Genomic DNA, 27,878 nt, shown 5'->3' with positions numbered 1-27,878 from the left:
CTCCGGCCTAAAACAAAGATGGCGGGTAACGCATGCCGCGCTACGAACTCAAAGTGGTAACTTTAAAGGAATTGCAGTATGGAAATATGCATTACCGCAAACTAAATCCCAGAAGAATATTGCAGCCCATTAAAAATGTTTATTTTAGACACTGCTTGATCTAGAGCCAAGATACGTTTTATACATCATGTTGTGAAACTCATCAAGTCTGGCTATAATTTTCTGTTTTAGTCCCACTTCTGAGATATTCTGTACGTTATTTCTTAGTTCTTAAGAAGGAATAACACAAAAATATATTGAAAAAGAGTAGATTTAGAAAAAGAAAAGTAAACCATTGAAAAACGTACGGTATTCTTTGGAGAAGTATGTGTTTTTTGAAATTAAGTAAAATAATTTTACATTTTATAGTTAAGTACAGGCCGTAAGGACGAAATTACAAAGATTTTCATATAAAAAATCATTGATTGTGAACTGTTTATCCACATTTTATTCAAAATAATTGGTTTAATTTAAACTTAATTTACTTAAACTAAAATTATAAAAATCGTTTAAATGCAAATTTGTATTCTTCAAAACATTGATAAATGACTTTTTAAACTTATTTGCACTTTTTTGATTATTGCTCTCTTGCTAGCATCCTTGGAAATGGAACGTTTCTTATCTGTCTTGAAAACTTCTCGTTCAATTCTATTATTGTAATAGAAAAGGAAAAGGAATTTGACAACCAATGAGTAAAAAATACGATAAAATTTAACAGAAAAGTAAAATTCCGATATTTTTTGATTTTAATGTGTTCTTTCGACTTTATGGCGTTTACGTCTTGATTGGTGGCTTAAGTTTTCGAAAGCTTCAGTGATATACCGCAACGAGAATCTTTTATACAACCATTAGTTTTACAACGTGCTCGAATAAAATTTAAACATTAAGAATGTTGAATACGCCGGGTGATGCAAAGGTAAGGTATGACTAAACAAATTATTTTCTTATTTAAGAAGTTAATGAAACAAATTGAACTATATATTAGTGAGTGACTTTATTGCTCTTTTGGTTTAGCACACTCTTCATATGTAAAAGTATAATTAAGCTCATATCTATATACATTTAAAGTGACTCTAGTATTATCGTACATTTATATTCATTTAAAGTTATCGTGGATTTTAAATCATTTGTGCCTCACCTTCAAGTGACTTTATTAATCAGTACGTATTGGTTCTTTCGTTACTTCTTACTTATTGGCAAACGTTTAGTTTAGTAATACCTTACTTTTCAAAATATGCATTCTTTGTGTATACATACGAAAACCAATTTTTATTTTTCTCTATTACAATTCTAAAATTAGTAAAGTACCCTTGCTTTAAAAAGTAATCATCGAAAAGATTTTAGAATAAACCATTCGAAAGTATAGCTAAAATTAAAAAAATATATATATCTTTATATTTATTATTATGTCAAAACTAGACTTTTAATACTTTTGGCTATTGATGTTATCTATTCATTATTTATTTATTTATTTATTTATTCCACTTATACTAGAAACTCAACTAACAAATGACAGTCGAGTTCAATTGGCTTTTAATGTAAAACTTATATTAATTAATAATAAAATATAGAAAGAATTTGGTAGTTGGTTTGATATGAGATAATATGTAACTTGATAATATATAACGAGAAATATATTCTTATAAAAAATATATATATTCTTCTCTGCTAGCAGAGTCGTCATGTTGTTTTGATTTCCGCCACCGAAGAATGAGAGTATATTTATTTTGTCAAAGCCTTTGTAATTTTCGAAGTATTCGAAGCTTTTGCCCTCACTGCCACTGAAGACACGGTTGAAACACACATACCTAGTATCAGTTTAAGTGATAACACCTGCTGTTTCAAAACCACAAAAAAATTGGTTTCTTGCTCATTACTTATAAACGAAACCAGGTTAAATAGAATCAAAATTTTCAAATATATCCTATCGATGATCTTCCAGTATCTGTAGAAAAAATGAAAGTACCGGTCACACGTATCCAATGCTATAAAATATCAAAATTTTGTCCTTTAGTCAAAGCATGTGTCACAAGAAGAAAACCTGTTAAGTGTATATAAGATATTTCTGGTTTATATTAAATACTGTTGTAATATAGATACGTCACTTCCCCCATTCTTTCGTTTATCTTCAAAATTGCAAAAAGCGCAAATTATTTCAATTCGAATCCATATTACAAGGTTTATAAATTAAAGACGGTTTATCTCACTGATCCAAAGTGATATAAGTATTTACATTACGTTCGGATTCTTAGTTTATGCCTCAACCTTTTATTTTAGATTTATTAAACCCTGTATTAAGCAGCAATATTTACGCTGGCTTCCAAACCTTGGATCATTCTTTTCAAATCTTTAAACTGACTTTTTGGACGTTCAAGAGTTTGTGAAAATAAAATTTTATCATAGAAACAAAAAATAATAAACCTAACCCATTCACAAATGTAGATCATGATGAGATAAATTATTCCTAAATATAAGTTAATTTTTACATTAATTATGACGTGTAAAAATATGTTTACTTAACAATGAGGACTACACAATAAATAAATAAATATATATTTATGTCCCAAACCCACTATATGATTACATAGCAGTATAATCGTGTATGTATGATGTAAATAGTTATAAAATTTATTTCACAAAGGTTGGACCAACGTTATATGTTTAGAAATCTTTTGTACATACATATGTTATTCGACGATGAAGCTGATTAAAAATATCAAAGCCATTAGATGACGGTAAATTCAATACGCTTGCGTCGATATTTAAATAATATATATGTTGTGTATTTATATTATATTTTTTTTTTTATTTTTTTGTTTTCTTTATTAAAATTTAAAATCTCAAAACTAAGATATGTTAAAAATCAATGCAAAAACGATATGACAAATTACTGAAGTTAATATCTTATTCGATACATACCTTTCATATGGGCGCTTTCTTGCGCGGAGGCTAATAATGTGAACTGGTCTGATCTAAATTTAGCAAAAGTAATTTTCTTATCAAAAATCTTATTATTTCTCAATTGTAAAATATTACCAATAACACCTTGGGACTGTAGAAAGGCATTCAAACGTTTTATGTTGAGAACTATTAAAAAATGGGAAATTTTTTTCATTTAAAGATGGTTTAAAAATAAGATAATATATGGAAATTGGTTGCACGAAAGGAATTCGTCCGTTGTCTAAAGCATCTGTAACAGTATATTAAACTTAGTGAAAAGATCTCAGAAAGTGCTACCACGCTTAGCTTGAAGGTGGAAACACATGGGAACACATCAGACAGACAGACAGATAAACGTCAATGTGGTAAAAATGAATTAATAGAAGAGACTATCCTAAATCCCTTTACATGTCACTCATATCCGCAGTTGTTATATCCCGTACAATAAGTTGTGTAGGATATAACAAGTACCTACACCGTATTCATTTAACATTTACATTCAATTAGCAGACCTTTGGGTCGTCGTTATCCTGGATATTCAAATTGTGATAAATTTTTACTTAATTTTGAGACGATATATTTTGTTTTCGAGGTAATTATTTTTAAATTACCGTGAACGCGGTTGGCGAATTACGCAAATTATCATATTTGATGGTGGTTTATTGATTTACAAATATGTGGTAAACGTATCAATTATAATAAATTTAGGAAAGTAAATAATGGCAACAATGGATACATAAACGACAAGACGCTTATCGAAAATTGACTTGCAATCTTACGGTGATTAAGCCTATATACTCTTTATGAGGCTATGAACAAAAAGGTAATCATAATAAAATAACATGAATTAACGGTTGATATAATAATGGAAACAATTAGATATGCATCTATCTATATACGTGCTGTGAGCCTAACAAAAGAAAGAAAAAAAGAAAGTTAACCGTCCCCAACTCAAAAGTTAATTTTGACCAAGTATCACCGTAAACAACTTCGACATAAAACTTTTAAGAGCATTTTCGCGTCGCCTCAGCAAATATTTTTGTCGATCAGTGTCTTCTATAAAATGTAAATAATTGGCTATTAGAACATTGAGCATTTTTAATCTACGAAAAAAAACAGATTAAGGGCCTAATCGGTAGAAATTTCTTTTACGGAAAAGTGACATGGATTACGGCTCTCGAGAATCGCCCAATATTTTTTATATTACTCCCTGTTTTTCAAATAATCCTTGTACATACCTTTCCCATCTTTTGCCCGTATCTACTTTAAATCGGTTTCTTTTAATATCCATTGCTATGCGTGAACGAAATGCGTACGTTTGCACATATAGCTCTGAATTGTTTGGCAAAATTCAAAACTGACTAAATTGCCTTCGGGACCAATTCTTGGTAAAACGACAAAAAAACATCATTCAACCGATCCGCCTTTTTCAAGCAAGTGCAAAAATATGCCTTATATTTTGCACGTTTATTTTTGCCGACTAGAAAGTTTATAGCGTACGGCTGATAACGAACACTTTCTATCTTTAGAAATTACCGTTTAAATAGTTTTAGCGGCCGCCGCCATTTATTTTGCAAATATTTTTCCTCCATTTTTTGATTTTTTTCCCATTCAAGAGTTCTTGTGCTTGTTCCCCTGTGGAAATTTTTAATTGCCTGCGGTTCAATTATTCTTATCTTATCACTCTACATACTGCAAAACAATTTCCAATATCAATGCGTTATCTTTTAAAGTTTTTTTTGGATCGAAAATTAAAAATTTTTGATTTCATCTTTAATTTGAGTATTTGGTGGTGCTTCCTGATAAGAAACTGGCATAAATAATTTAAGATAGACAAGAAATTATACTAAGTATCCGCCGAATTTTATAGCTTTTAGGTATGCATTTAAGATATATTATATTGAATTGCAAGATAGACTTCGTACCACATGTTTTAAAACAGTATTTTTATGGAATTTGGCTGCACTTCCGCTGCGTATACATGCAGTTCTCTGGTTTAAGTTGAATGATTTATTATTGTTATTACAATTAATTTCGTCAGGAAAATAAATTCCAAGGATTAAAGTCTTAAAGCACTAGGAGTTAAGGGTATCGAAAGGGTATTTATTGAAAACTCTGACTTATTTAAGATTTGAATTTTAATAGACGAACAGTGACAACTACTTGATGTTAATGTAGAGTAGAATTATAATGCCTTTTTTCTTAATTTTGAGCAAATTTCTACTCGTGGAGACCAAGAATGTTATTCTTTATGGTGTCTTGAATGCTATTCACTCACCTTACGATTAATAAAATACAAATGTGACATTAAATGTCATGTTTGCATTGATTCCAACAGACATAGTTTATCAGGTCGGCCGTAGTTTGTGTAGTTTATGACAATGGAATGAAAATGCTGGTGTTTAGGTGATAAATTGTCTAAAATCTGAGGTTCTCGAAAAGGTCCCTTATTTTTCAGAAGCTTGCTTCATATGAAATTTAGTAAGCATTTAATTAAAAACCTAATTATGTAATTTGTAGTTTTAATGGTTTTAGTTTATAACATAAGTCGCACGATTGTGGAATATTAATTTCGGTTTGCACAATTCGGAATAGCTGCTTCAGAAAACTAATAAAAGTGTACGTGTTTTCAATGAATGCCAATTGTGAACTTGCCAAACACTCGCAAGTTCTTAAAGCTAATATTTATATCAGTTTTAAATTAAAATTCATAAATTATGTTCGCCGTACCGCCATCCACAAAAAAAGCATCAAGTAACAAATATGAATAATTCACTTCAAAGTGAAAACGTATTTGCTTTCTTGGAAATTTCATATTTCATTTTTAAGACGTAAATTGATATGCACACGGAGACCCATATTATTAATTAGTAACTTGGGGATTATTGTGTTATATTTTTATGTCTTATGGGCGATATACAAAACATATATTTTTTCTCTCTTAGTAGTTGTTCATGTAAAGCAAAATTGTACTAATGCTAATATCGATAAAACAAAAAAGTTGTAAAAACTGTAAAATGAAACATTAAACGCAAAATTAATCGACTTTAAAGTCTGACTTTAAAATTGCCCTCACCTTTTGTAAGTTTGTACGTACAGATATATTTTAGTACTTACATGCGCATGCAAGGCTTATATTACGTTGATTTAATCTCATTGAAAAAGTTGTTTATTTTAAATCAAAAGCTGCTTAATTGTTAAAATATTGTAAAGAAATTCTCAACGAACAAACTGCTATGTTGCGGAGTATTCTACAATTGATGCTGTGATGTCATCGAACATACGATCATCTTCCACCGGTAACGAGCTCTGATGGAACTCATTGCGCTATCAAATACCTACGCCCTTTATGCTGCGAAAATTGCTTGACAACAAGAAATTAAAATAAATCCATTTGCACTGATACCTCGTATTGGGAAGCACTTTTTAGGCTAGCATTTGCGGTCGTCATTATTGCCCGACTTCGATGATGCCGATTTAATTACAAGAGTTGGATAAGCTTCCTTGTATATTTATACCACGTATTTTTTTACGAGCGTTTGTAAAAGGTATTCGAACTTCCCATCCGAAAGATCCAAAACCTTTGAAAAAAAATGTATTTGTAAAAAGTTTGTTGGTTTTTTTTTTTTTTTTTTTAGTTATTAAAATGATATATCGGATAAGTAAGGCTTTAAAACAAAGTTTTTTTTTACCAATTTTGTCTTTTGTCTCTTTTTCTTTGTTAATCGCTTTTATGTGTTTAACTTAATAGTTACAAACATAAAGGCAGTGCTTATATTATTGTCTTATAATTGAACTAATATGAAAATTGAGTTGTGTTGTAAAGATGAAAAAGTTATAGTCTAAGGTTTCGTAAAATGGTTTTTGAGCTCAAATGTGATAAGAGCTGAAAAAAAATTTTCTTTTAATTTTAAATTTTTTCTTTAATAAGAGATTAGAGTTTAGCATTTTTTACTCTTTTTAGCTTTTTGCTTGTTCATTGTGTGCACGCGTTTGCCTTACTCATATCGTTTATGACATTATTATTTAACATTAATCATTGAGTGTGTATATATACCTTAATCGGCGCGTATAAGCGCGAACATATTTGATCTAGAACTCTAATTCAAAATTTACAAAAACTTATATTACGAACGTAGTACATTCACTGATAATGTAGTGTATTTGTAAGGTGAAGCACGACTGGATCATATCTTATTTAAATAAAAGTTAAATGTGCTTATTTCATTGCGTTGCGAAATGAATGATAAACTTAATATGCAAACTTGCTGCAAAAATTTGGACGTTCATATCAATAATGTACTAAGCAGTGAAATTACAGCTCGCTCAATACATACAATCAGTTAATTGCATCGTCACTCATGATTTAAAAAACAATTCGGAGAAAAATGTCATAAAAAATTTAATGTGGTGGTTGCATATAATGTTCATATATTCTGTATTAACGCATTAAGAACGAAATTTTAATCCGTAACGGCTGCGACTTCTTTAATCACTTTTTGAATAATTATAAAGAAAATAATTCGATATTCGCTTTAATAGAACACCCATAATGAATAATAATTACACTTGCCGGAATTAAATTCATTAAAAAATTGTGAAAATCGATTAAGAATTATTAATGCTTGAATGTGCGAACCTGGAGAGGCAAATACAGTTTTTTTAATGACGATTAAAAATAAAACATCGTTTCGGGTGGCAATCGTTTAACAGAGTTACATATATATATATACATATATAGCTTAGTATATAGTATATATATATATATATATATATATACATATATTAATATATAGTCTATATATATATATTTTGAATAAGTTCTCAAACATTTTTTAATTGCTGACAAACTTCAACATGAGTCGTCCTATTGACATTCTCCTAAAACGTGTAAGTTTCTAATTGTTGAAAACAGATTATGTTAAAAAGCTGATAGCTGATCGCTGGCTCTAACGAAGTTGGCCTTTTACCTTTGCTTTCTGCGATTTGAACAAGTTTGAAACAAATCTGTATGCGATCTGAACATGGCTTTCCTTTCGCGTATATAGTACACGCTTAAGTTGAACTCCGAAACTTCGATTGAAGGTATTAAGGAAGGAGATTAATTTAATAATTTTATAGCTCTTTAAATTACATATATACGCATATAGTGTATAAAAAGAGTGTATAAACATGCACAATATATAATAACTATTATAAATTTATAAATTAATTTCTCCGCTAATCATGGAAATATAAGTGTGGCGTTTCTGCGTTCACCCCCAAAATTTCTTCTTCTTTTTCACGATGCGCGTTCTACAAATTTGTATATGGCAACGTCTTTAAAAATCAGATGGTTTTTGAAGGTTCTTTGCGATAAATACATTAACTTATCATGATGTGGAATCGTTTCCAAGTATCCATATTAATTCTTCACTTAGATGAAGAAATTTTTCGCAAATTTTTACGTAAATGTATATAGAAATATTATTTTAAAAAATTTACCTTTTTTTGGTAGACGACAACAATGGTTTTGATTTTGATTTCTTAAGATCGGTTTAAAATCTATATTCGGTACTATTGAACCAAACAAAACTAGCATTTAATCATGCGACTGTACAATTCGACTTTGCTTGCTCTTTGTTTATTTTTTGCAATCTCATTAAGTTCTACTCCAAAATTTAAAATTCCTAAGAGAATCCCTCCTACTATATATTAGAATATCGCAGAATTTTTATTTGTGCTTTTAATTTTAGTTTTACAATTCAGAATATAAAGTGAATCTTGTTATGATAAGGTATTGTTAATAATGACAAAAGATTAAATGAGACTATCAGCAAATGTAAAGTTTTGGTTTTTTTTGGGGTTGATTAGAGAGAAATTCCGCAAATTCGGCAGTTTATTCTAGCCCTTATAAGAGGAGCTAAATTAAATTTGTCAAACATATGTAAGAAAATGTACATTAGCCAGACGAAAAGCTTTATATAATTGTGACCGTTAAAGTTGACACAACCATGTCTATGACATAACCATACGTATTTTGTATGAATTGTTGGTAAACTTTGTCTCTTCCTCTATGATAGCAAATTCTAATATTTTCAATTCAAGAAAGTGATTAAAGGTCTTCATATTCCCCAACGCTTGCTAATGGGTAAATGAGAATAATAAAGAAGTAAGATAATTATATTTGATTGCGAGTGAGTATTTTATACCCATGACCGTTATTCTATTATTATTTTTGTAGAATAATTTTCGTGAATGTGTTGTAGTTTATGACAAACAAGAGTGAGAGGGAAAGCGAAAGTGTTCACAGTTTTTGTTATATAGACCTGTGGGCGTTGTAGGCGTGCTCTTTGAAAGAGTAGTAGTTTCGGAATTCATTTGCAAGTTTGTAGGAGATATCTTCATTTTTGCGAACAAGAGAATGTTTATTACAGTTGCTACATAATTGCGCAGATCGCCAGATAGATAGATGGACGGATCGGCATGCTTAAGTGCATTCCGAATTTATTATTATTATTATTATTAATTTCGGCAGAGAAATAACTTCTAAGACTAAACTCTTAAAAGCACTAGCATCTAAGGCTATCGGCTTTTATTAAAAACTCTACCGCGCTTGAGATTCGAACCCACGACCATTGACTTGCTAGTCGAGATTCCTCGCCTTCGGCTACTCAGGCCGATCGAATTTAAAATTCTCGATATATACTTTATAAGGTTTTTGAAGCTTGGTTCTCCGCACTATAAAGGTATTGGAAAAAAATGACACATGCGTTTTTGTACAGGTACTACAGCGTCAAATATAGAATACGCGTTCAAATTTTTATTATAAATTTATTTCATGTAGTTTATGAGTAATAAACCAAAAATCAATTTTCTATTCCTTTTAAGAAGTAAAGGTCTTATCACTTTACGTTTTGCCGTAAGCGTGCCCTAGGACCGATTTTCCCGTTCTTCATTACCAACCTACATGCAAGAACTTCCAATGTGTCTGCCAAATTTGAGGCTAACAGCTTAATTTTTTCGGCCAAGAGAATGTTTACAACAGACATTACAACGGACAAACGGGCAGACGGACATGCTTAAATCGATTGGGAATTCGATGCTGATCAAGAATATATATACTTTGTGGAGTCTCTGAAGCTTCCTTCTCTGCGTTGCAAATGTTTTGACAAAACAAATATACCCCTCATCCGTCGCAGATGGATATAAAAAATTATAATCGATATCGACAATCTTAGTGCGATTGAAGTAGGTTTTCGCGCAAATCACATGAATGAAATTCAAAATGACTTTTTAAGAATTTCAAAATTCATTTTTCTGTATTCATATTATGGATACGCTCATGCACAAGCATCGTGATACATTGAATATTGCTGATAATTTTGTTGAAAGGGCATAAGCCAATGCTAAGTAGAAGTAGATGACACTTCCTGAACAATGCGTGACATTAGTGTAATTACTCCAACTTAAATATTTATACATTGTGCAAACGAGTAATGGATGTTTTCTTCGTCGTCAAAGTGTGCTCTACTGCCTTGAATAATTGCTTCAAACCTTCTTACTTTATCAAAAGGTGTCAGATATTAAATTCGGAGATCTAAGATTAAGAATTCATATATAGTCGAATAGTCCTTTTTGTGGTACCTTTTTTTATTCTAGTACCAGTCGGAAGACACATCTAGAGTACCACGTACACTGCAAGACCTCTGTCTGGGTTTTTGCTCATTACCCATCATTTATAGCAGACAAGCGTATCAGAATTTGCACGTATATTTTATGTGCTATGCTGTAGTACTTATGCAAAATGAGAAAATTTACCACGCCTACTAAATATAATGTAGTGTATCAAAATTGAATTTTTTTTCAATACCTTTATAACGCGCAGAAGCAAGATTTAAAAATCCCGTAAACTGTATAAATTCCTTGCCAGTTTCAGGTTTGAAATGCACCTCCGTTGCATGTCCGTTTGCTAAACCATATACTATGTGTGTCACACATTCTCTTGTTCGGAGAAAGGAACATAAGAAAATTTAAAAAAAAAATTTTGAAAATGACCAAAGCAAGTCAAAGAACACGCCTACAATTCCCACATGCCTATACAATGAAAACTGAGGACAGCTTTGCTTTCAGTGTCTATAAACTAAGACAGATACGCGATATAAATTTCCGAAAAAGTCCACCAATCTAATATTTTTCCTTATTTTCAATCTTTTACACGACAACGATGATGGATATGAAAAATTCGGTCGCAACCGAATGTAATTTTCTTACTTGCTTAATATTCAAACAAATGGATGTTTTCCATTTAAAGCCTTACAGAGATGATAAGAAAGCAATGTTTGTAAACGAAATAAATCGAAAGCAGTTTAATGGAAAAAATTTGATACAAGCGCGCTTAACACCATTTTAAGGAAAAATTCTTTTTTTTTTTTTTTTTTTTTTTCCCCGTTATTATTTTCTTCATACATTATATCTTCAAATTGTCATATAACTTAATTTAAATCATAATTAAAAAGTAAATTTATAGCGGTATTCTGAGTAAGATCACAGAGACGTCATAAGTTTTTTTTATGCCTTTCGTGGCTGTTAAAAACCCCATTTTATGTATATAACAAAATTGAAATTGGAGAGTTTTATTGGAATACAATATTTAATATAAAATTAGAAACGCTAGGATACACATTGTCTTCTCTTATTCTCAAACTAATGTGATCATTGGAGTTGCTCGTCGAGAGTATTGCCTACTCGACCATTCAGGCGGATTGACTGCGAATAACTTGCTTAGATTTTATGAAATTAAATTTAAGAAAGTTCAAGAAGCTTTCTTTTTTAAGAGGGAAATCATCCAATACTGAATATTGCATTGATTCACACAGGTTGGAAAATGCAGCTTCGTTCATCGATTTAGTGGTTTTATTCTACCAAAGCTTACGTTTTAGTTTGCACATTGAACTCTCTTTAAGTAAAGCTAGGTCCGCGCTAAGTTTCGTTATGAGGGCAGTCCAAAGAGCTCAAGGATGCTTACATTACAAAAAAGCTATACATGTGTTTAATTACACTAATACTTGAGTATGCCTATATTGTGTGGTCTCCTTCCTATGGTCTCGCATACATTATTTGATGAGATAATAAGCTTTAATATCCTCAATCGCTTCTCTAGACACTTTATTTTCATTAAGCTTAGCCAGAGTAAATGTAATTATGAGCTGTTTAATCCGCTTAGACTTGTTTACAGAAACCTAACTGATGTCTATCATTTAATCTCAGCATCGGACTCTTTGAAGTCTATCAAAACAACTAGACTTAGTACGCGCGATTTGCCTATGCAATCTGAATATCTCACCATGATTCGAAAATTACCTGGTTTCGTTTACTGTTATCGGTTGCAAAGCTTTTGAATATTTGCAATGGCTTAGAGGATCACTCGCAACTTGGTTCTGTACTGGTTGTCGGCGTGCCTCTCTGCTAGTTGTGTACATGCTTTTTTCTTTTGTTCGTTGTTATGTATTTGTACATGAATTATTATTTAAATTTCTTCTTTCTTTACATCTCCTTATATATATACTTTATACTGATTTTTAATAATAATCAGTATAAGATTTACTTCTAACAGTCAATTGAATTCGGCTGTTAATTCAATTTACCTGAGTTTCATCTGTAAGTAAATAAATAAAGTAAATAAACATAGACACTTTAATATCCCTAATGGCATTGATGGCGTTATTATTCGTTTGTTTTGCTCGTCTAATGTATACCTAGATAAGTTTGGTTTGTCATTGACTTGGAAAGTTAAAGGAACGAGTTCGCAGAAAATTTTCTCCTCCGTTATACTTTTGAACAGTATTTGAAGAGAGGCAAACCATGAAGAAGTGATTCGGGGCCGAATGCAGCAAAGTACTTGCAAGGGACCCTGATAATGAAGCAGAGTTAATTAATTTGAACCGTATTGTACCTCTAAAAACGACTTGCTGCTATTGTTCTACAGCGCGCGATGAGTTTTGAACTTGATTTTATACTCGGAATTTGAGATTTTTAACCACCGTAATTCGATTGGGTTGTACACTCGTCGATGCGATTGCTACTTTTTTCGTTTCTTTAATTTGCAGCGATCTGTTTCAGTTTTATCAATTTTGTTTTCCAAGCTCTCTTTTACCAGATTTTTTAATAAATTTTCGATAGGGGAACTACCGAATACCAAATTAGATCGCAACTGTAAGTCAATGGCAAATCCGCTGAGAACGACACTCACTCATGCTATTTAAAAATTTCATAAAGTCGCCTGGCTTATGTATGATTGCAAGCGGGAAAACCTGGCTTTTATATCCTACACCACTAGTGATACAGTGGTATATTAAGTTAGTGTGGATATATGCAACACCTAGAAGGGTACGAAATAGAGAGCCAGCTCTGGTGTTCACTCAGAGTCACTTCAGGATCACTTTTTGAATCGATCTAAGCTTGTTTGTCCGTCTATCCATCTTTCTTTCTTTTTTTTTTGTTCAATATGCAGGCTGCAGTTGTTGAGATTTTTTTGATCAGATTTCGTACGCTAGGGAGTTTTGATCCAACGACGAGCGCTATTGAAAGTGTTCGGATCGGATCACGGCCCAATGGTGTCACGGCTATACTGTTTTTAGTTGTTATTTGCTTCAAATAATCGATGTAGTCACCTTCCTATCTCTTTTTGTTTCCTTACTTCTTTCTAAAAAAAGTAGATAATTTAGGAGGTAAGTGATTGATCATTAATTCTGGAAAAACAAAATCGAAGACATTATTGCATACTTTGTTTGTGCTAATAGGTTACGTACAACCATTTAATTTTAAGCTGGAGCCTTATTGCCTCATCCTTGCTATCGTTTTGATCCTCTAATCTATTCTGAAAGGATTTGGGAGCAAAAGAAAACGACTTTAAGAGAAAAAACTACTTTAACTTTATTTTAGAGAGATTGGCTTACTTGCCAATATTTATCTAATGGTAGATAATCGAATAAATAGAAGAATAGAAGGTGGGATAATGTAATTAGTAATTATAAAATATAACATTAGTAGTAATATACGAGAGAGAGGTAATTGTTCAAGAAGTGTCATAACGAAAGCATTAACCACCAGCGATCGATACGCGGTACATTTCTACTAATATTAACTGCCTACAATAATTGTGTAACGTAGGGCATTTGCAAAATGCATTGAAATTATATTTTAACTTATTTCGTTTTTTTGGAATTTTTTTTCGTTTTTATGATAAAACAAAAAAAAAAAAAAAAAAAACTCACATTGCTTTGCGTTTACATAGAGAATAATTTACTGACTGCGAGAATATTTCTTGGAAAAATCGTCAAATACTTTTTTGTTTACCTAACATGTAAAAATAACTGATTATTACGTGTGCATTCATTAATAAAATGAAAAGAAATACAAATAAATTGTATGTCATTAATAATCAATTGATAAAAATTCGTTTATACTTTTTTATTACACAAAAACAAATAACGCTGCTCGCATGTCCTACTTTGTTCCTGATATTCAGATGAATTTGGTAAATGAGTGAAAAGACTCTCTATATTAAGAATTTGCGTCGATTCATTTATAATTTTCTTTTCTTGTTCTAATCTCTCTTTCTCACTCATTGAATAGATTGCGAATTGTTTTTGCATATTCCATATGAAAGGAGTTACTTTGCAAATTAAGAGTTTTAAGCAAGCACCTTCATCGTTTACTTCTTCGTAATCATCTATCATATGAATAAGCTTGTCGGCCAATGATACATCAGTGGCGACACTAAGTAATTGTTTTAACTTTTTTGTAGGATTTTGCATTAAACGGTCGAACAGATTTTGTTCATAGTTTGAGTGAAATTGATGGTCATTTTGTTTATCATCTTCGGTTGAATTCTGATCATATGGTAAATGGACATTTAAAGAATTCGTCGAAGATTGAGAATTCGTCCTGAGTAGAACAGTTTTAGCAATCTGAAAACGTTATATAACAATTAATTTCTTTTCTTTCAATTTCAATTCCAATTTCAACTCTTTACTAACTGTTTGAGCAATGATAATTACTGTATTTACAGCTAAGGCTCCAAGTTTGCCAACATCAAAGTGCACTAAACGTAATATGCCAGCGGTTAGCTTTGACGTAATTAAACTCCAGCCTAGATTTGACGTTGCAGTCTTCTTAAACTGAGTCTCCCGTTCTTTACTCTCTTGTATTTCCTTATTGGTGTTAGCGGAAAAAGCTTTTACCACCAAATCTGCGACACCGGATGCCATTCTAACGCCTTAAATATATAATTCAATGCTAAAGGCCTATTAAATACACGATACTATAACACAATGCTCACCAAACATGTCACCAGCAAATTTTAAACCTTGATGCAAATTATCCGTCAATCCTGTGTTATCGAAGGCTTTTTGTTCATTCTTGCTGAAGCGAAGAAAACTACAAATTATAGTTGAATAAAGTAAAGTTGGAAGCAGCCTCATTGTTGCAAGATCTACTGTGTATTAAGGAGGACAAGATTAACCGTAGCTAACTATTGTCATATTGTACTACAGGCAGCATTCAACTATTTGACACTTGAGTGCATTTCTTAGTTACGCTTCCACGATTTATTTAATTCGCACAGCAGACAATATCACAGCTTTATCGCTGCTTATTTCATTGAGTGCAACGCTAGAGATATATTTATAACTATTTATTCCCACTTCGCGCTCTAGATGTGATAATACATTAATACAAATTATAACGTCGGAAATCGTCTAGAAAATTTCGAATTTTTATCAGTAATTGGGAACTCCAACACAATACGTTCTCACATTCAGATGGGCTAACCAGAAAATAAGCATTTCCAAATTTCAACTTTCAAAATTAATTATTGCGACATACTTTTGCAGAAATACAAAAATTTTCCTTAACTTCGGATATAATTTCATATCGTTTTTATACCGAAGAATGAGGTGTATATTCATTCATAGTCAAAATGTTTGCAAACGGCCAGAAGAAGGCTTCAGAGACACACAAAGCGCACGTACTCTTGATCAGCATCAAACTCTAAATCGATTTAAATATGCCCGTCTGTCCGTCTATTGTAAACACTTTCCTCGTCGCAAAAATGAAGTTATCGGGTTAAAATTTTTGTAGAAACGTTGGAAATTTTTGCACATAGATTAGTATTGGAATTACGCCAAATTAGTCGAAGCACACGATCACAATGCAATATAACCTGAGAACATCTCTGTTTTCAAAAAGGAACAAAAAATTGCCTCTTGGCTTATTCCTCATAAACTGCAGCAGATAAATCTACAACATTTTCAACGTATATTCTATGAACACAAGTATACCTTTATAACGCGCAGAAACAAGTGTCAGAAACCCCACGAAGTATATAAATTTGTACTCACTTTCAAATTAGGAATGAACCTGCTCAACCACATTTGTGTAAACATTCTGTCATTAAGGGGAATGAGGACATCGGCTAGGAATTTTGGGAAAGAATTTGGTAGTGATTTAACCTTTTGAAAGGACACACTTAAAACGCTCACAAGCCTATGCGACAAAAGCTGAAGACTCGTTTGCTTTCCGTGGCTTGTGCTCGTTATTCATAAACTTACAATACAAAATTCCACTGTTATTTTAAATATCAAAAAAATAAGCCGCTTGCGTTATGAAACCAATGGACGTTGAAAATTTTGCGAAGAACTTTAAATGGAAACTTAGCAGAACTTTTATTTTGGAATTAGATGCTCCGAAGCCGCAGGTTCAGGTGGATTTAAGAACAAGTTTTCATGCCAGGAACTCGTTTTCCTACAAAATACTCCATTCGTGGAGACGGAACAAGAAATTGCATTCTATTTTTCTCTTTCTTTTTTATTGTCAGTATATTCTGGAACATAGTTTCTTAGCTACTTTCTTTTCCGATTCTATTGCATATTTATAAATTATATTGGCCATTCACGGCACTTGACTTCCATTTAGCATGCTGAAGGATGCTCATCACTTCTTCAATAATCATTAATTATTTCATCATCAATTCTTAAAATCACATTCTCGGTCAGGCTGTTTGCCATTAGACACCGAAAAGAGGCGCAGCTGATCTCTTTGACGCGTAGTTTGCATAGATTTTTTCAGTAAAATAGATTACGGTACTTACAATACAATGAAAGGCGCGAATTCCACGAAGACAGGATAGATTTAATGAAGATACTAATGTATGAGAGAAATCAAGAGGTTAATAGTTGGATGAATTTGACGATGTAACAATAAGTTTTAAAACACGCTACTCGATGCTAGATACCGTCTTCATCATATAATGGTATTTTATGCTCGCTTTATTAGATTAGTCATATATGCCAGTCGGTTTTATCAATGAATATAGGCGTAGGTATGTGGAGACACCGTTTGCCATTTGCTAGTAAAAATGTCTTCATTTTCAATGTGCGGTAGTAATCCGTTGATTTTTCAGAAATCAATATTTATCTCAAAACTGAGTATCATCATGAAATTATCAACAGTTAACATATAAGTTTTAAACGCAGCATCTCTTTAATTTCAATCGTGTCCATAGCTTTGTGCTTGACGCTGCTTCTGACAGGTGTTTGAAGTCTATTGCACTCACTGTTTCATTCTTTATCATTCTAATTAGTTTTTAAGGAGGCAGCGTATGAAACATGATTTATAAAATAATGACCTACGTCTTGTTATATTTGCCCGTGCAGTGAATTTTGAGTCTGTTTGCAGATCATTCTAAAGTAGCTGCAGATCATAGGGGCATTTTGGATGACAACGTTCATCGCATCATTTATTTATTTATTTATTTATTTAATAGAAGTAAATCTTATACTAATTATTATTAAAAATCAGTATAAAATATAAAAGGAGAAGTAAAGATAAAAGAAAAAATTTAAATAATAATTCATGTAGAAATACGTAGCAACGAGCAAAAGAAAAAAACATGTACCCAACTAGCGCAGAAGCATACCCGCAACAAGAACAGATCCAGTTGCAAGTGAACCCCTAAACCATTGCAAACATAACATGTATATGCTTGCCACAACACAATATTATTTTAAATAAAAAATGAGATATTAAGAAAGAAATGTTAGTTTAAATACGACATAAGTAATTCGCGCATATTAAGCAAACTTGTTTTAATAGACTTTGAAGAGTCTGATAATGAGAATAAGTAATAGACATCATTTAGGTTTCTGCAGACAACTTTGAGCGGGTTAAACACCCCAAAATTTCCAGTGACTAAGCTTCATCAAGATAAAGTGCCTAGAGAAGCGGTTAGGGACATTAAAGCTTATCTCACCAAGTACTGCTGGGCGAGTCAATAGAAGAGGAAAAATATACGATTTGATGGCAAAGGCCATATGCTGAGTCACAATTCGCTCGAACTGTTAGACAAGATACGCCACTTAGCAATGATTCTGTAGTTCTTTATAAGTTGTCTACCTCCACTTTTGTGAATAGGAGTAAGGAAAGCACCTAAATTCAAGGACTTGTTAAAAATCTTTAAGATAACACCGCATTACTCGGCAGCACTCGATATAAGTACACATGATAGAATTCCATCAGGTCCAGACGCATCATTATATTTTAGAGAGTCCAAACTTTCAAAAACGTAATTTTCAGAAATAACCAAATTAGAAATTGAAACCAAATCAGTAATCGGATATGGATAGTTTGCTGATAAATCGAAATTAGCAGTCGAAAAGTTTTGTCGGAAGTATTCCGTAAAGAAATTTGTTTCAATATCATCCGAGGAGACCTTTCTTTTGGAATTAACGAACTTGAAAAAGTATTTAGGATTAGCAAACAGAGAGCATTTAACAAACTAAATAATATTGGTGGTTGAAGTAATTAAATTTATGCGTTGCTACTGTGTAAGCGAAATAGTCGAAAGAATAACCACTTTTCGAAAATTTCTTGAAGAGCTTGTTTCTCCTATTCTTTTAAAATGTAGTCGTCTTATTAAACCACTGGGGACACATGCTTCGAGAATGCTACCAATACTTCCAACTGAGAAATCAAGCATAATATGTGAAAGATGTGATTTTAGCATTGAAACATTGATTTTATGGAAATCATAAAATTTATTTGAAAAAGTTGAATTTGGAACTTTACAGAAGTTCGACGTATCATCATGCTTGTAATGAAAGGAAATACCCAATGCTGGATGATAAGGATCCTCAGGTAAACTAAAAGGAAGACAACGATTAACACAAATCTTAGGGAAATTGGCAAAGCAAAGATCAAGCAGTCTACCATTGCAAGTTGGGCTACCGTTTTATTGAACTAAATTATGAACGAATAATTCGTTAAAGAATACAACAGCTCTATCAGATGTTGAAGTAGAAATCAAACATCCAGAACTATCACTGTAACACCAAGTGACTGGAGGTAAATTGAAGTCACCCAACCCAATGACTATATCGATAGATTTAGATTGCTTGGCCACTTCGCAAATAAGGGCAGCCTATTTCTTATATATGGAGATATCCGAATTTGGGGTAATATAGGAGCAAGTCACATGTAAGTGTTTATTAAGAAATTTCGCTCGAATAGCGATAAATTCAACGTCAGGAGTAGTGGGAAATTCAATTGAATAGGAAAATTGCCGCAGATATGGCAGTTAAAACACCACCACCATTGCGATACAATCGATCAGTTATGAAAACCTGAAACGAATTGTGCAAAAGTCTCGACGAATGTAGATCAGGGTTTAACAAAGTTTCAGTGAAGGCCAAACAGGAAAACTCTGTGCTCACCGAATTTAGGGAAGTAGAACGAATTTTTGAACCTAGGCCCCCAACATTTTGATCATTGATCGGGCGCCGCGCGCCTTCATTCGAACATGTTAACTAACCAGATGCGGGTGTTTTTGATAGTCGTGTTGAAGTGGGTATATAAAGAGAATGGGTTATGTTATTGGTACATGGTTGTTTTTAACGTATTACCTTTTTCTACATGTCACTCTGCCAATGAGTACCTATGTACTACGTATGTTCTGGACATTCATGCCACGTGGACGGTTCAAAATTGGCTGAAGCTTGTGTATGCATTCGGAGTCTTATAAAGTCATGTACTTTGGATTTAACATAGTGCTCGTAATTTATGGAATATGTTTATGATTTTTAACACAGTGACGTCTTTTTAGCCGAAGAAAGAAAACTTTTAAAGATAAATTGGATTGGATGATTTTTTTAATTGCTCACCATATAAAAAATTTACAATTTTTAATTTTTAAAATTGTTCGACAAAAATGTTGAGTAGAATTTTTTCGGCACGTAGAATGAAATGCTCGTGTAGAGCCCCCATCTACACAACCGTTCCTGTGAAAAATAAGCCGTTATATGACGAAAAGGCCTGATGATCTTTGATTGTAGTTTGCCATAAGACTTCAATGTACCACATTTAGATTAAATAGTTTAGGTCATATTGCAAATACTCCGCGCTTTTTTCCGCGGAATGGTATTGATGTGGGGCAACACTGACCTGATTACCTCAAACGGACATGTCTCAAAGGCAACTTCTCAGCTTACTTTTTTTGTGAAATTAGCTTTCTAATTCGTTCCTCGTATAAAAACTTATATCGATTTAAAAGTGTTTGGAATATCTGAAAAAATTCGCTAACTGATGATTATTTACATTATAAAAAAGGTAAAAATGCTGCGCGAAAACTTTTCAATATGACCCATTATTTTTATACCCATTAGCGAAGGATGAGCAATACATTCATTTTGTCAAAATGTTTCCAGCGCCGAGAAGGAAGCTTGGAAGCTTGGAAGCAAATTTTAAATCGATTTAAATATGTTCGTTTGTCCGTCTATTGAAAACATTTTCCTGGTCGCAAAAATGAAGCTATCGGGTTAAAATTTGACACAAACATTAGAAATTATTGCACGTAAGTTAGCATTGAAATTGCGCCAAATCAGTCAAAGGACACGATCACAGTACAATATAACCTGAGAACACCTCTGTTTTTAAAAAGCAACAAAAAATTGATTTTTTTCTTATTCCTCATAAACTAAAGTAAATAAATCTACAAAAACTTGAACGTGTATTGTATGACCGCTATGCTATAATACATGTGCAAAAATGGGAAAAATTGTCCACGCCTACCCAATGTAATAGTGTCAAAATTAAATTTTTTTTTCAACATCTTCACAACGTTTAAAAACGAGCTTTAAATATCCCATCAAATATATACGTTCTTGGCCAGTGTCAACTTTGGAATGCGCCTAAGCAAGTCCGTCTGGTTGTCTTTCCATCTATCTGTCTGCCCAACAGTGTATTATCTGTGGTAAACATTCTCTCTTTCGCAAAAATAGAGATATCGTCTACAAGTTTGCAAAAGAATTTGAAAATGATTTAAACACGCGTATGCAACTGTGAACATGTTTGCTTATTACTTATAAAGTAGAACACATACGCTGTATAAATCTCCATTTTTTTTCTGGATATAGAAATAATCAAAGTTAAGCCCAGGCAATATTATTTTTTTAGGATAAAGGTGATGAATATAGAAAATTCAGTCGCAACCGAATATAATTTTCTTACGGATTTCATGTAAGGAGTCACAAAATAAATAAGCCTCTATACGGCAGCAAATGAAATATTTGGTATTTTGTCACTCAAATTTAATTCAAGTATTAGGCGAAGTGATGGAGAACGGTTAGTGATTGCCCTTGTCTAACTATAACATTTTTACTTGTTTTATATCAAACTTTTGTAATGTGCAATTATTTGAGTTTGAAATTTTGTATGCTTGCGGATGAAATTTCTCATCTTACGTACTTTCGGTGCTCTAAACAACGATGAATAAAGAATTTCTAAGTTAAACTAAATGAGCTAGAACTGCCTAATATTTACATTTCCATTTTTTATTTTTATAGGTTTGTGGACATCAAAGAGTTCCCTCCGATTCGAAAGAATTTCTTGAAGTCACTAAGCGAGATGCGTTAAGGCTTTTGGAAAATGATTTAGATCGATTGCTGCTCTCAGCAATGCCAGAGAGACGAGCTTCGTTGCAACAGGAAATGGCTCGTTTTGTAGATTTATTTAGGCGGTTTCTACAAGAAGGTAAACTATTCTCTTTGGACTCAATCCGTATTCTTCTCATTGTATTCGTATTTGCAGAGGGTCCTTCAATTGATTGGGATAAGATACAAAAGTTACCAGAAAATGCAGTTATGGATTATAGCAAATTAAAATCTCCCAATACTGATAAAGTAAGACAGATTTTTTTTTTCAACACTATTCTCCCTACTAAATTTTTATAGCTAAAGGTAAAACCTCTTTAAGAAGCTATTTTCACGCGCATTTGATTAGAATACATTTGCGTTGATTTTTTATGGACGAATGCAACTTGACTAAGAGAAAATTAAAGCTATGTAGAAATTTTAAGAGCAACTAGATTAGTGTTACGTTAAATAAAATGTACTACCATTCTCTGAAACATTGGAAATAAATATTGTATACATAAGACATATTTCAAATATTTGACATATGATTTTTCATCTATCTAATATATCTTATATAGAAACACCTTGTCAACTTAGCCATGTCAATCCGCAAACGAATTCTGAAAACTTACCTAAAGTTTGTTATTCGTATAAAAATTCCATGAATCAAGATGTAAATATGTCAACAAGAGTTTAAAAAAAAAAAATTTCAAAACTACTTTCGTCCATCTACAAGTCATGTATAAGTGAATATTGACTTGAAACAGTACCTGAATTTTTATTAGAGTTATGTAAGATTAAAAATGAAATCTAATCAGATGGTACTAATTACTAGTTTGGTTGTCCAAAGTTCGCCCTGAGCTGAATAGGTTTCTTACGACTTTTAATAACTTCAAAATTTTCAGTTTTTCTAGGTTTGGCTTTAAGCTATGGTTATTAATTACACTGGAACAATTGTAAAATATCTAAATTATTAGTAATATATTCCTGTTCGACAAAAAAAAATTTACTTAACTCAAGTGCTATTTCGAACAAATTATTTTCGATTCCTCACTTTTTATAGGTGCAAATGATGCTCGATAAATTGGTGGTTGTAAAGCTTAATGGTGGTTTGGGTACATCGATGGGTTGCCACGGACCGAAAAGTGTGATACCAGTGCGGTCAGATCTTACATTTCTCGATTTGACCGTACAACAAATTGAGGTTAATCATTCAAAATGAAAAGTTAAAACTGAATTGAAGAAATTCTTTTTACGATACTCTTTTCTTTAGCACCTGAATAAAACCTACAATGCCAATGTACCGCTTGTACTAATGAATTCTTTCAACACAGACGAGGATACTGAAAAAATTATACGTAAATATAAAGGTTTTCGAGTGCAAATATATACGTTTAATCAAAGTTGTTTTCCTCGCATATGTCGCGAATCATTTTTGCCGATTGCGAAGGATTGTAACGTAGATAAGGACATTGAAGCGTATGTTTAATGATTTATTATCTATTTGTATATATATGTATATATAATAATTTCTGCTTACATGATTAGTTGGTATCCACCCGGTCATGGGGACTTTTACGACACCTTCCGTAATTCTGATTTGCTTAAGCAATTTATAGATGAAGGCCGTGAATATTGCTTTTTATCTAACATTGATAATCTTGGCGCTACTGTTGATCTGAATATTTTAAATAAATTAGTGGGTGAAGAGTGCTTAGACAAGCCCGTCGAATTTGTTATGGAAGTTACTGATAAGACCAGAGCTGATGTTAAGGTAGTTCTTGTTTCAATCTTTTTTTTTTTTTATTTAAATTAGCGCAAAAAATGCTATGCAGTAGTACTATGTTTTATACAACAATGTAAGGTTTTAGTGCTTTTCTTACCTTCCTTACAGAAACGCTTTCTATCACTTTTATGTTAAAAGGCCCGAAAGTGCACTCAAGAGTAATAAAAATATGCTTAGCGCCGCCCTAAGCATGCTTTGAGTTTTACAAAAAGGCAGCTATATGTGCAAGCAGGCTGAAAATAAATTCCGTAGTTAAATAATTAAAGCGCATCTAAGCAGATTATAAACACAAAGAATTTAAAAAATTTCGATAGGCCATTTCACACAAACGTTCGCATGGAAAGTACGCCTTTTTATGACGAAATTACCTAATAACGAAAATAGGTAAACAATACTGGAGTGGTTGATAAAAAAATTAATTTTGCCAAATTTCCATATAAAGACTTTAATATGGAAAAATTATCTAATTTATGGCTTCCTACCAGAAAATAAATCAAGAATAGTATTATATTCGGCAAATTCGTGTATGGCATCTCATGTCACCCTTACTTGACTATAACGCTTTGGTTGTTTTTTTATAGGAAATGTTATCAAAACACTTAATAGGGCAAGAAAGTGTACTCTCTGCATAATTTTTAAGTTTGATAATAATTTTTTATTGAATGTTTTTAATGCGATTGTGTAATTGATTTGATCTCTAAGTGTCGGTATTTTGACAATTTCAAAAATATAAAACCGAAAGTAGTGAGCTTTGCCTCGCTACCCAGTTCGCTCTCCTTATAAAAGGAAAATTAGGGAGCGTTATATTTGTAGCTATTTGGTACCAATGTGCGCGAAACTTAGTTTTTTGTTTATTCTTGAGATAACACTTTGAAATTGTTTTTCGACAGGGTGGCACACTTATCCAATTTGAGAATAAATTGCGTTTGCTTGAAATCGCTCAGGTCCCTAAAGAACGTGTTGATGAATTTAAGTCGGTAAAAACCTTCAAATTTTTCAACACCAATAACATATGGGCTAAATTGGATGGTAAGCTTTATAGTCTCTAAGATTTTTCTCAAATACAAAAATAAGATTGAATTTTTTTTGAAAGCCATCGATCGGGTTTGTCGTCATCATACCTTGAACATGGAAATCATTGTTAATAATAAAACGCTTGAAAATGGTTTGCGCGTAGTTCAATTGGAGACAGCTGTGGGCGCTGCCATGAAATGCTTCGACGGTTCTATTGGCATTAATGTTCCTCGCTCTCGCTTTTTGCCCGTGAAAAAGACGTCAGATTTGTTTCTCGTCATGTCGAATTTGTATAATTTGAAAAATGGAAGTTTGGTTATGTCGCCGCAACGTATGTTTCCTACCACTCCGCTCGTGAAATTGGGTGAAAATCATTTTGGAAAAGTCAAAGAATTCTTAGGGCGTTTTGCTAATATCCCGGATATCATTGAATTAGACCATTTGACCGTATCGGGTGATGTCACGTTCGGCCGTGGTGTATCACTCAGGGCAAGTTGTTTAAAAAGTCCTTTGATGATTATTATTCTTATTGTTTTGGCATAATTTTTCAGGGCACTGTTATTATTATTGCTAATCACGGTGATCGTATTGATATACCTGCTGGTGCTATTTTGGAAAATAAAATTGTTTCGGGCAACATGCGTATTTTGGATCATTAATCCTGTTCTGATTTTAATTTTTCGTTTAAATTTTCAATTTTGTTAAAATTTTTTTTCAATAAGTTTATAGTGAAAAATTTTATGTCTAAATAATAAAGTATTTTGTTATAAAAGTCTTAATTATTTAAAATAATTATGTACAAGTTCAAATATTTCACCAGAAAGTTCCTCTACATACAACTTTTACAACATAACAGAAACTATTATTCAATGAAGGCACAGGTAAGTAAAGAATACTTGGTGTGCAACAAGCGCTTCGCCGACAAATTCCAAAAAACGTGCAAAAAAGACGAGCGAAGGTAAAATGATTGAAAATACTTCTCTATGCGAAAATCGAAGAGCTGTGTGGCGTTTGCACACTTTATAAAATCATTTCTATATCCACTTTCAGCCTATTTTTGCTAAAAGATCGAGCGAAGCCAACTTCACTAAGAAGGCTCTTATCTAGGGATTTTCTTTTTTTTAATAATTTTTCGAATATATTTACAATTTCTAAATATACTTACTAAGCTTGCGGGCACATATTGAAAATGGTTCTGACCGCCTCTACATCTGGTAAATATGCGATCTTTACTTCGCGACCTACGACCTACTAATTTATTCATTGCGCACTTGCTGCTTCAAGTTGCATTTCGTTTTCCGCCACCAGTAATTCTGCCTAGAGGTTTCTCTTCTGGACTATGCAACGGGCTTTGAAGTTGTGAAAAGTCTGTCTATGTTTACAGAAAGCTTTAATAAGCACTTAGAGTTATTTGAGGATTTTGAAAAAATTTTTTTCATTAATTTATTTATATTCCTTCTAATTTATTCAGCTGAGGCGTAAAAGCCTCATAAGTAGAAGATTTTAATTAGTGAAGCGTTTAATGGGAGAATAAACTTTTTTATTATTACAAACTGATGGCTGAAGAATTCTTTGGTCGATAAGAATACAATTTGTTACTTACCAATGCTGCAAAAGACTGAAAGATTGAAATGTGGTTCATTTGGTCCGATGGCAAAAGATTAATGAACAGAGATAACCTCGTAAAAAATGCAGAAGTCAATATACCTCCGTTAATAAATGAACGTACCTGTATTTTGTTGACTACAGCTGGTCCGGTGATTGTTATGATTAGAAAACCTTATAATCGGCAAATTGCGATGATCGCTTGCGATGGTTAAACACATATCCTTGGTTTAGTACTCTCTCAATTTATTTACATTTATTTCTTTACATTTTTGAAAACATATAACTATAAGATAACTGAAATTTGCAAAAACATGTTTAAAATTTAACCATTCTTTTCGCGGTCACAATGCAATAAATACACCATAGGCGAGGAAATAACACCATTCCATTTTTTAATAAAATTCAAATTTAAAATATTCTTTTTACAAATCTCTATAATCAAAATATGCATCATCATTATATGTGGCCTTTTGCAATTTATCGACCAGCTAATGGACGCTCACGTGGTAAAAAACAGGCCGGCTCTCGGGAGATATAGCCATCGACACATTTCGCAAGCTAAAGATTATTTCCTTGGCTGCTTTTACTGGACGGACGTATGCGAATTTTATCGTGTTCAAGACAAACACTTTTTGGGCGAAATCTCTCTCTCAAACCGCTTTTTAGCGGGATCGTGGTTCACTGCGTTTTCACTCCAAGCTGACTTAATCATTTCTGCGGCTTGATAAATTACATCCATCTCTTTAAATTTTGATATACACTGAACGACAGCTGAAACTTCAACTACATGGTTCAAACATCAATACCAAGATTATTTACACCTGTTATTTCGGGACAATTGAACGCGTCAGATATGTTTTATGAAGCGATCAATTTCAGCGGAATGAATTTATTTTTACGCATAACATACACTCTCTTATTTGATACACTGCCTGCCTTAAATGACCACTATTCATAAAAAAAAAATCTGAAAAATGTAATAAATTTCTTTGAAGATATATGAAGAAATTTTGAAATATTTTTTAAAAATAAATAAATGGTTGAATACTACATATGGCTGGACTTTGAACTTATATTATAATATATATAAATGAACTTTGCTTATATTATCTATTCAGACTTCTTCCAATAGAAGCAAATAACACTTTTCGGAAATCTTGCTTACTTAGATTAGATTGCTCGCTACATTTATTGCTCGAGGGTTGGTAAGACTCTATAAATCTTCTTTAATCATGTGTTTACCTTACTGTGTATTTTTACATGGTTTTCATTAAAATGCAACAGAAAAAAAAAAAAACCTTACGAATGAATAAAATCCTTAAAAAAGTTTTTATTCAAAAAAATCGGTGCATAATATATTGCATGTATATATGTATCAAAATATTTTCCAACACTTCTTGCACTATTCCGGCAACGTGTCGACACCGTATCGAAAGAACGATGTTGGTTTGGTAGCGATCCAATCATGCACCCATGCTCGCACTTCAACTTTGCATAGCCGCGTGTCAGGCAAGCCCTGCTGCATCGACCAGAACAATTGGTAA

The 27,878-nt window shown here is 32.4% G+C and overlaps 2 protein-coding genes and 1 long non-coding RNA gene across 4 annotated transcripts; 1 reads left to right on the top strand and 2 right to left on the bottom strand.

Moving 5' to 3' along the window:
- Positions 1 to 667: 667 nt before the first annotated feature.
- Positions 668 to 25,437, top strand: LOC119637913 (UTP--glucose-1-phosphate uridylyltransferase). Of its 2 annotated transcripts, none has more exons than XM_038034357.1 (9): positions 668 to 955; positions 21,858 to 22,044; positions 22,102 to 22,193; positions 22,990 to 23,130; positions 23,200 to 23,405; positions 23,475 to 23,700; positions 24,603 to 24,741; positions 24,806 to 25,215; positions 25,278 to 25,436. In XM_038034357.1, exons 1-9 carry the CDS (start codon positions 929 to 931, stop codon positions 25,383 to 25,385), a joined length of 1,536 nt encoding a protein of 511 aa, XP_037890285.1. In that variant the 5' UTR covers positions 668 to 928; the 3' UTR covers positions 25,386 to 25,436. The 2 variants fall into 2 exon arrangements, with proteins under 2 accessions (XP_037890285.1, XP_037890284.1); XM_038034356.1 differs by lacking the exon at positions 668 to 955 and adding an exon at positions 7,761 to 7,869 and having other exon boundaries at positions 25,278 to 25,437.
- Positions 1,657 to 4,528, bottom strand: LOC119637915. The gene is made up of 4 exons (XR_005247350.1): positions 4,218 to 4,528; positions 3,076 to 3,126; positions 2,959 to 3,011; positions 1,657 to 2,024 (listed from the first exon to the last, which is right to left on the bottom strand). It is a non-coding gene; the product is annotated as an uncharacterized LOC119637915 (long non-coding RNA).
- On the bottom strand, positions 14,848 to 15,981 carry LOC119637914. Its single transcript, XM_038034358.1, has 2 exons — positions 15,302 to 15,981; positions 14,848 to 15,238 (listed from the first exon to the last, which is right to left on the bottom strand). The coding sequence occupies exons 1-2, from the start codon at positions 15,441 to 15,443 to the stop codon at positions 14,940 to 14,942; spliced, it is 441 nt and encodes a 146-aa protein (XP_037890286.1). The 5' UTR covers positions 15,444 to 15,981; the 3' UTR covers positions 14,848 to 14,939.
- Positions 25,438 to 27,878: the final 2,441 nt, after the last annotated feature.

Source organism: Glossina fuscipes, unplaced genomic scaffold (assembly GCF_014805625.2).
Source record: "Glossina fuscipes isolate IAEA_lab_2018 unplaced genomic scaffold, Yale_Gfus_2 61, whole genome shotgun sequence".
NCBI lineage: Eukaryota > Metazoa > Arthropoda > Insecta > Diptera > Glossinidae > Glossina > Glossina fuscipes.
The sequence above is the reverse complement of the archived record's forward strand: the minus strand, read 5'-3'. Positions and strand labels throughout refer to the sequence as shown.

What these genes read in the sequence shown, in the direction of transcription:
- LOC119637913 (XM_038034356.1), top strand. Translation starts at nt 7,837, where the DNA reads ATGAGTCGTCCTATTGACATTCTCCTAAAACGT. An exon ending in TTGACATTCTCCTAAAACGT is followed by an intron (nt 7,870 to 21,857) that starts GTAAGTTTCTAA and finishes TTATTTTTATAG; the next exon opens with GTTTGTGGACATCAAAGAGT. An exon ending in TGACCGTACAACAAATTGAG is followed by an intron (nt 23,131 to 23,199) that starts GTTAATCATTCA and finishes TCTTTTCTTTAG; the next exon opens with CACCTGAATAAAACCTACAA.
- LOC119637914 (XM_038034358.1), bottom strand. Translation starts at nt 15,443, where the DNA reads ATGAGGCTGCTTCCAACTTTACTTTATTCAACTATAATTTGTAGTTTT. An exon ending in ATTTGCTGGTGACATGTTTG is followed by an intron (nt 15,239 to 15,301) that starts GTGAGCATTGTG and finishes TATATATTTAAG; the next exon opens with GCGTTAGAATGGCATCCGGT.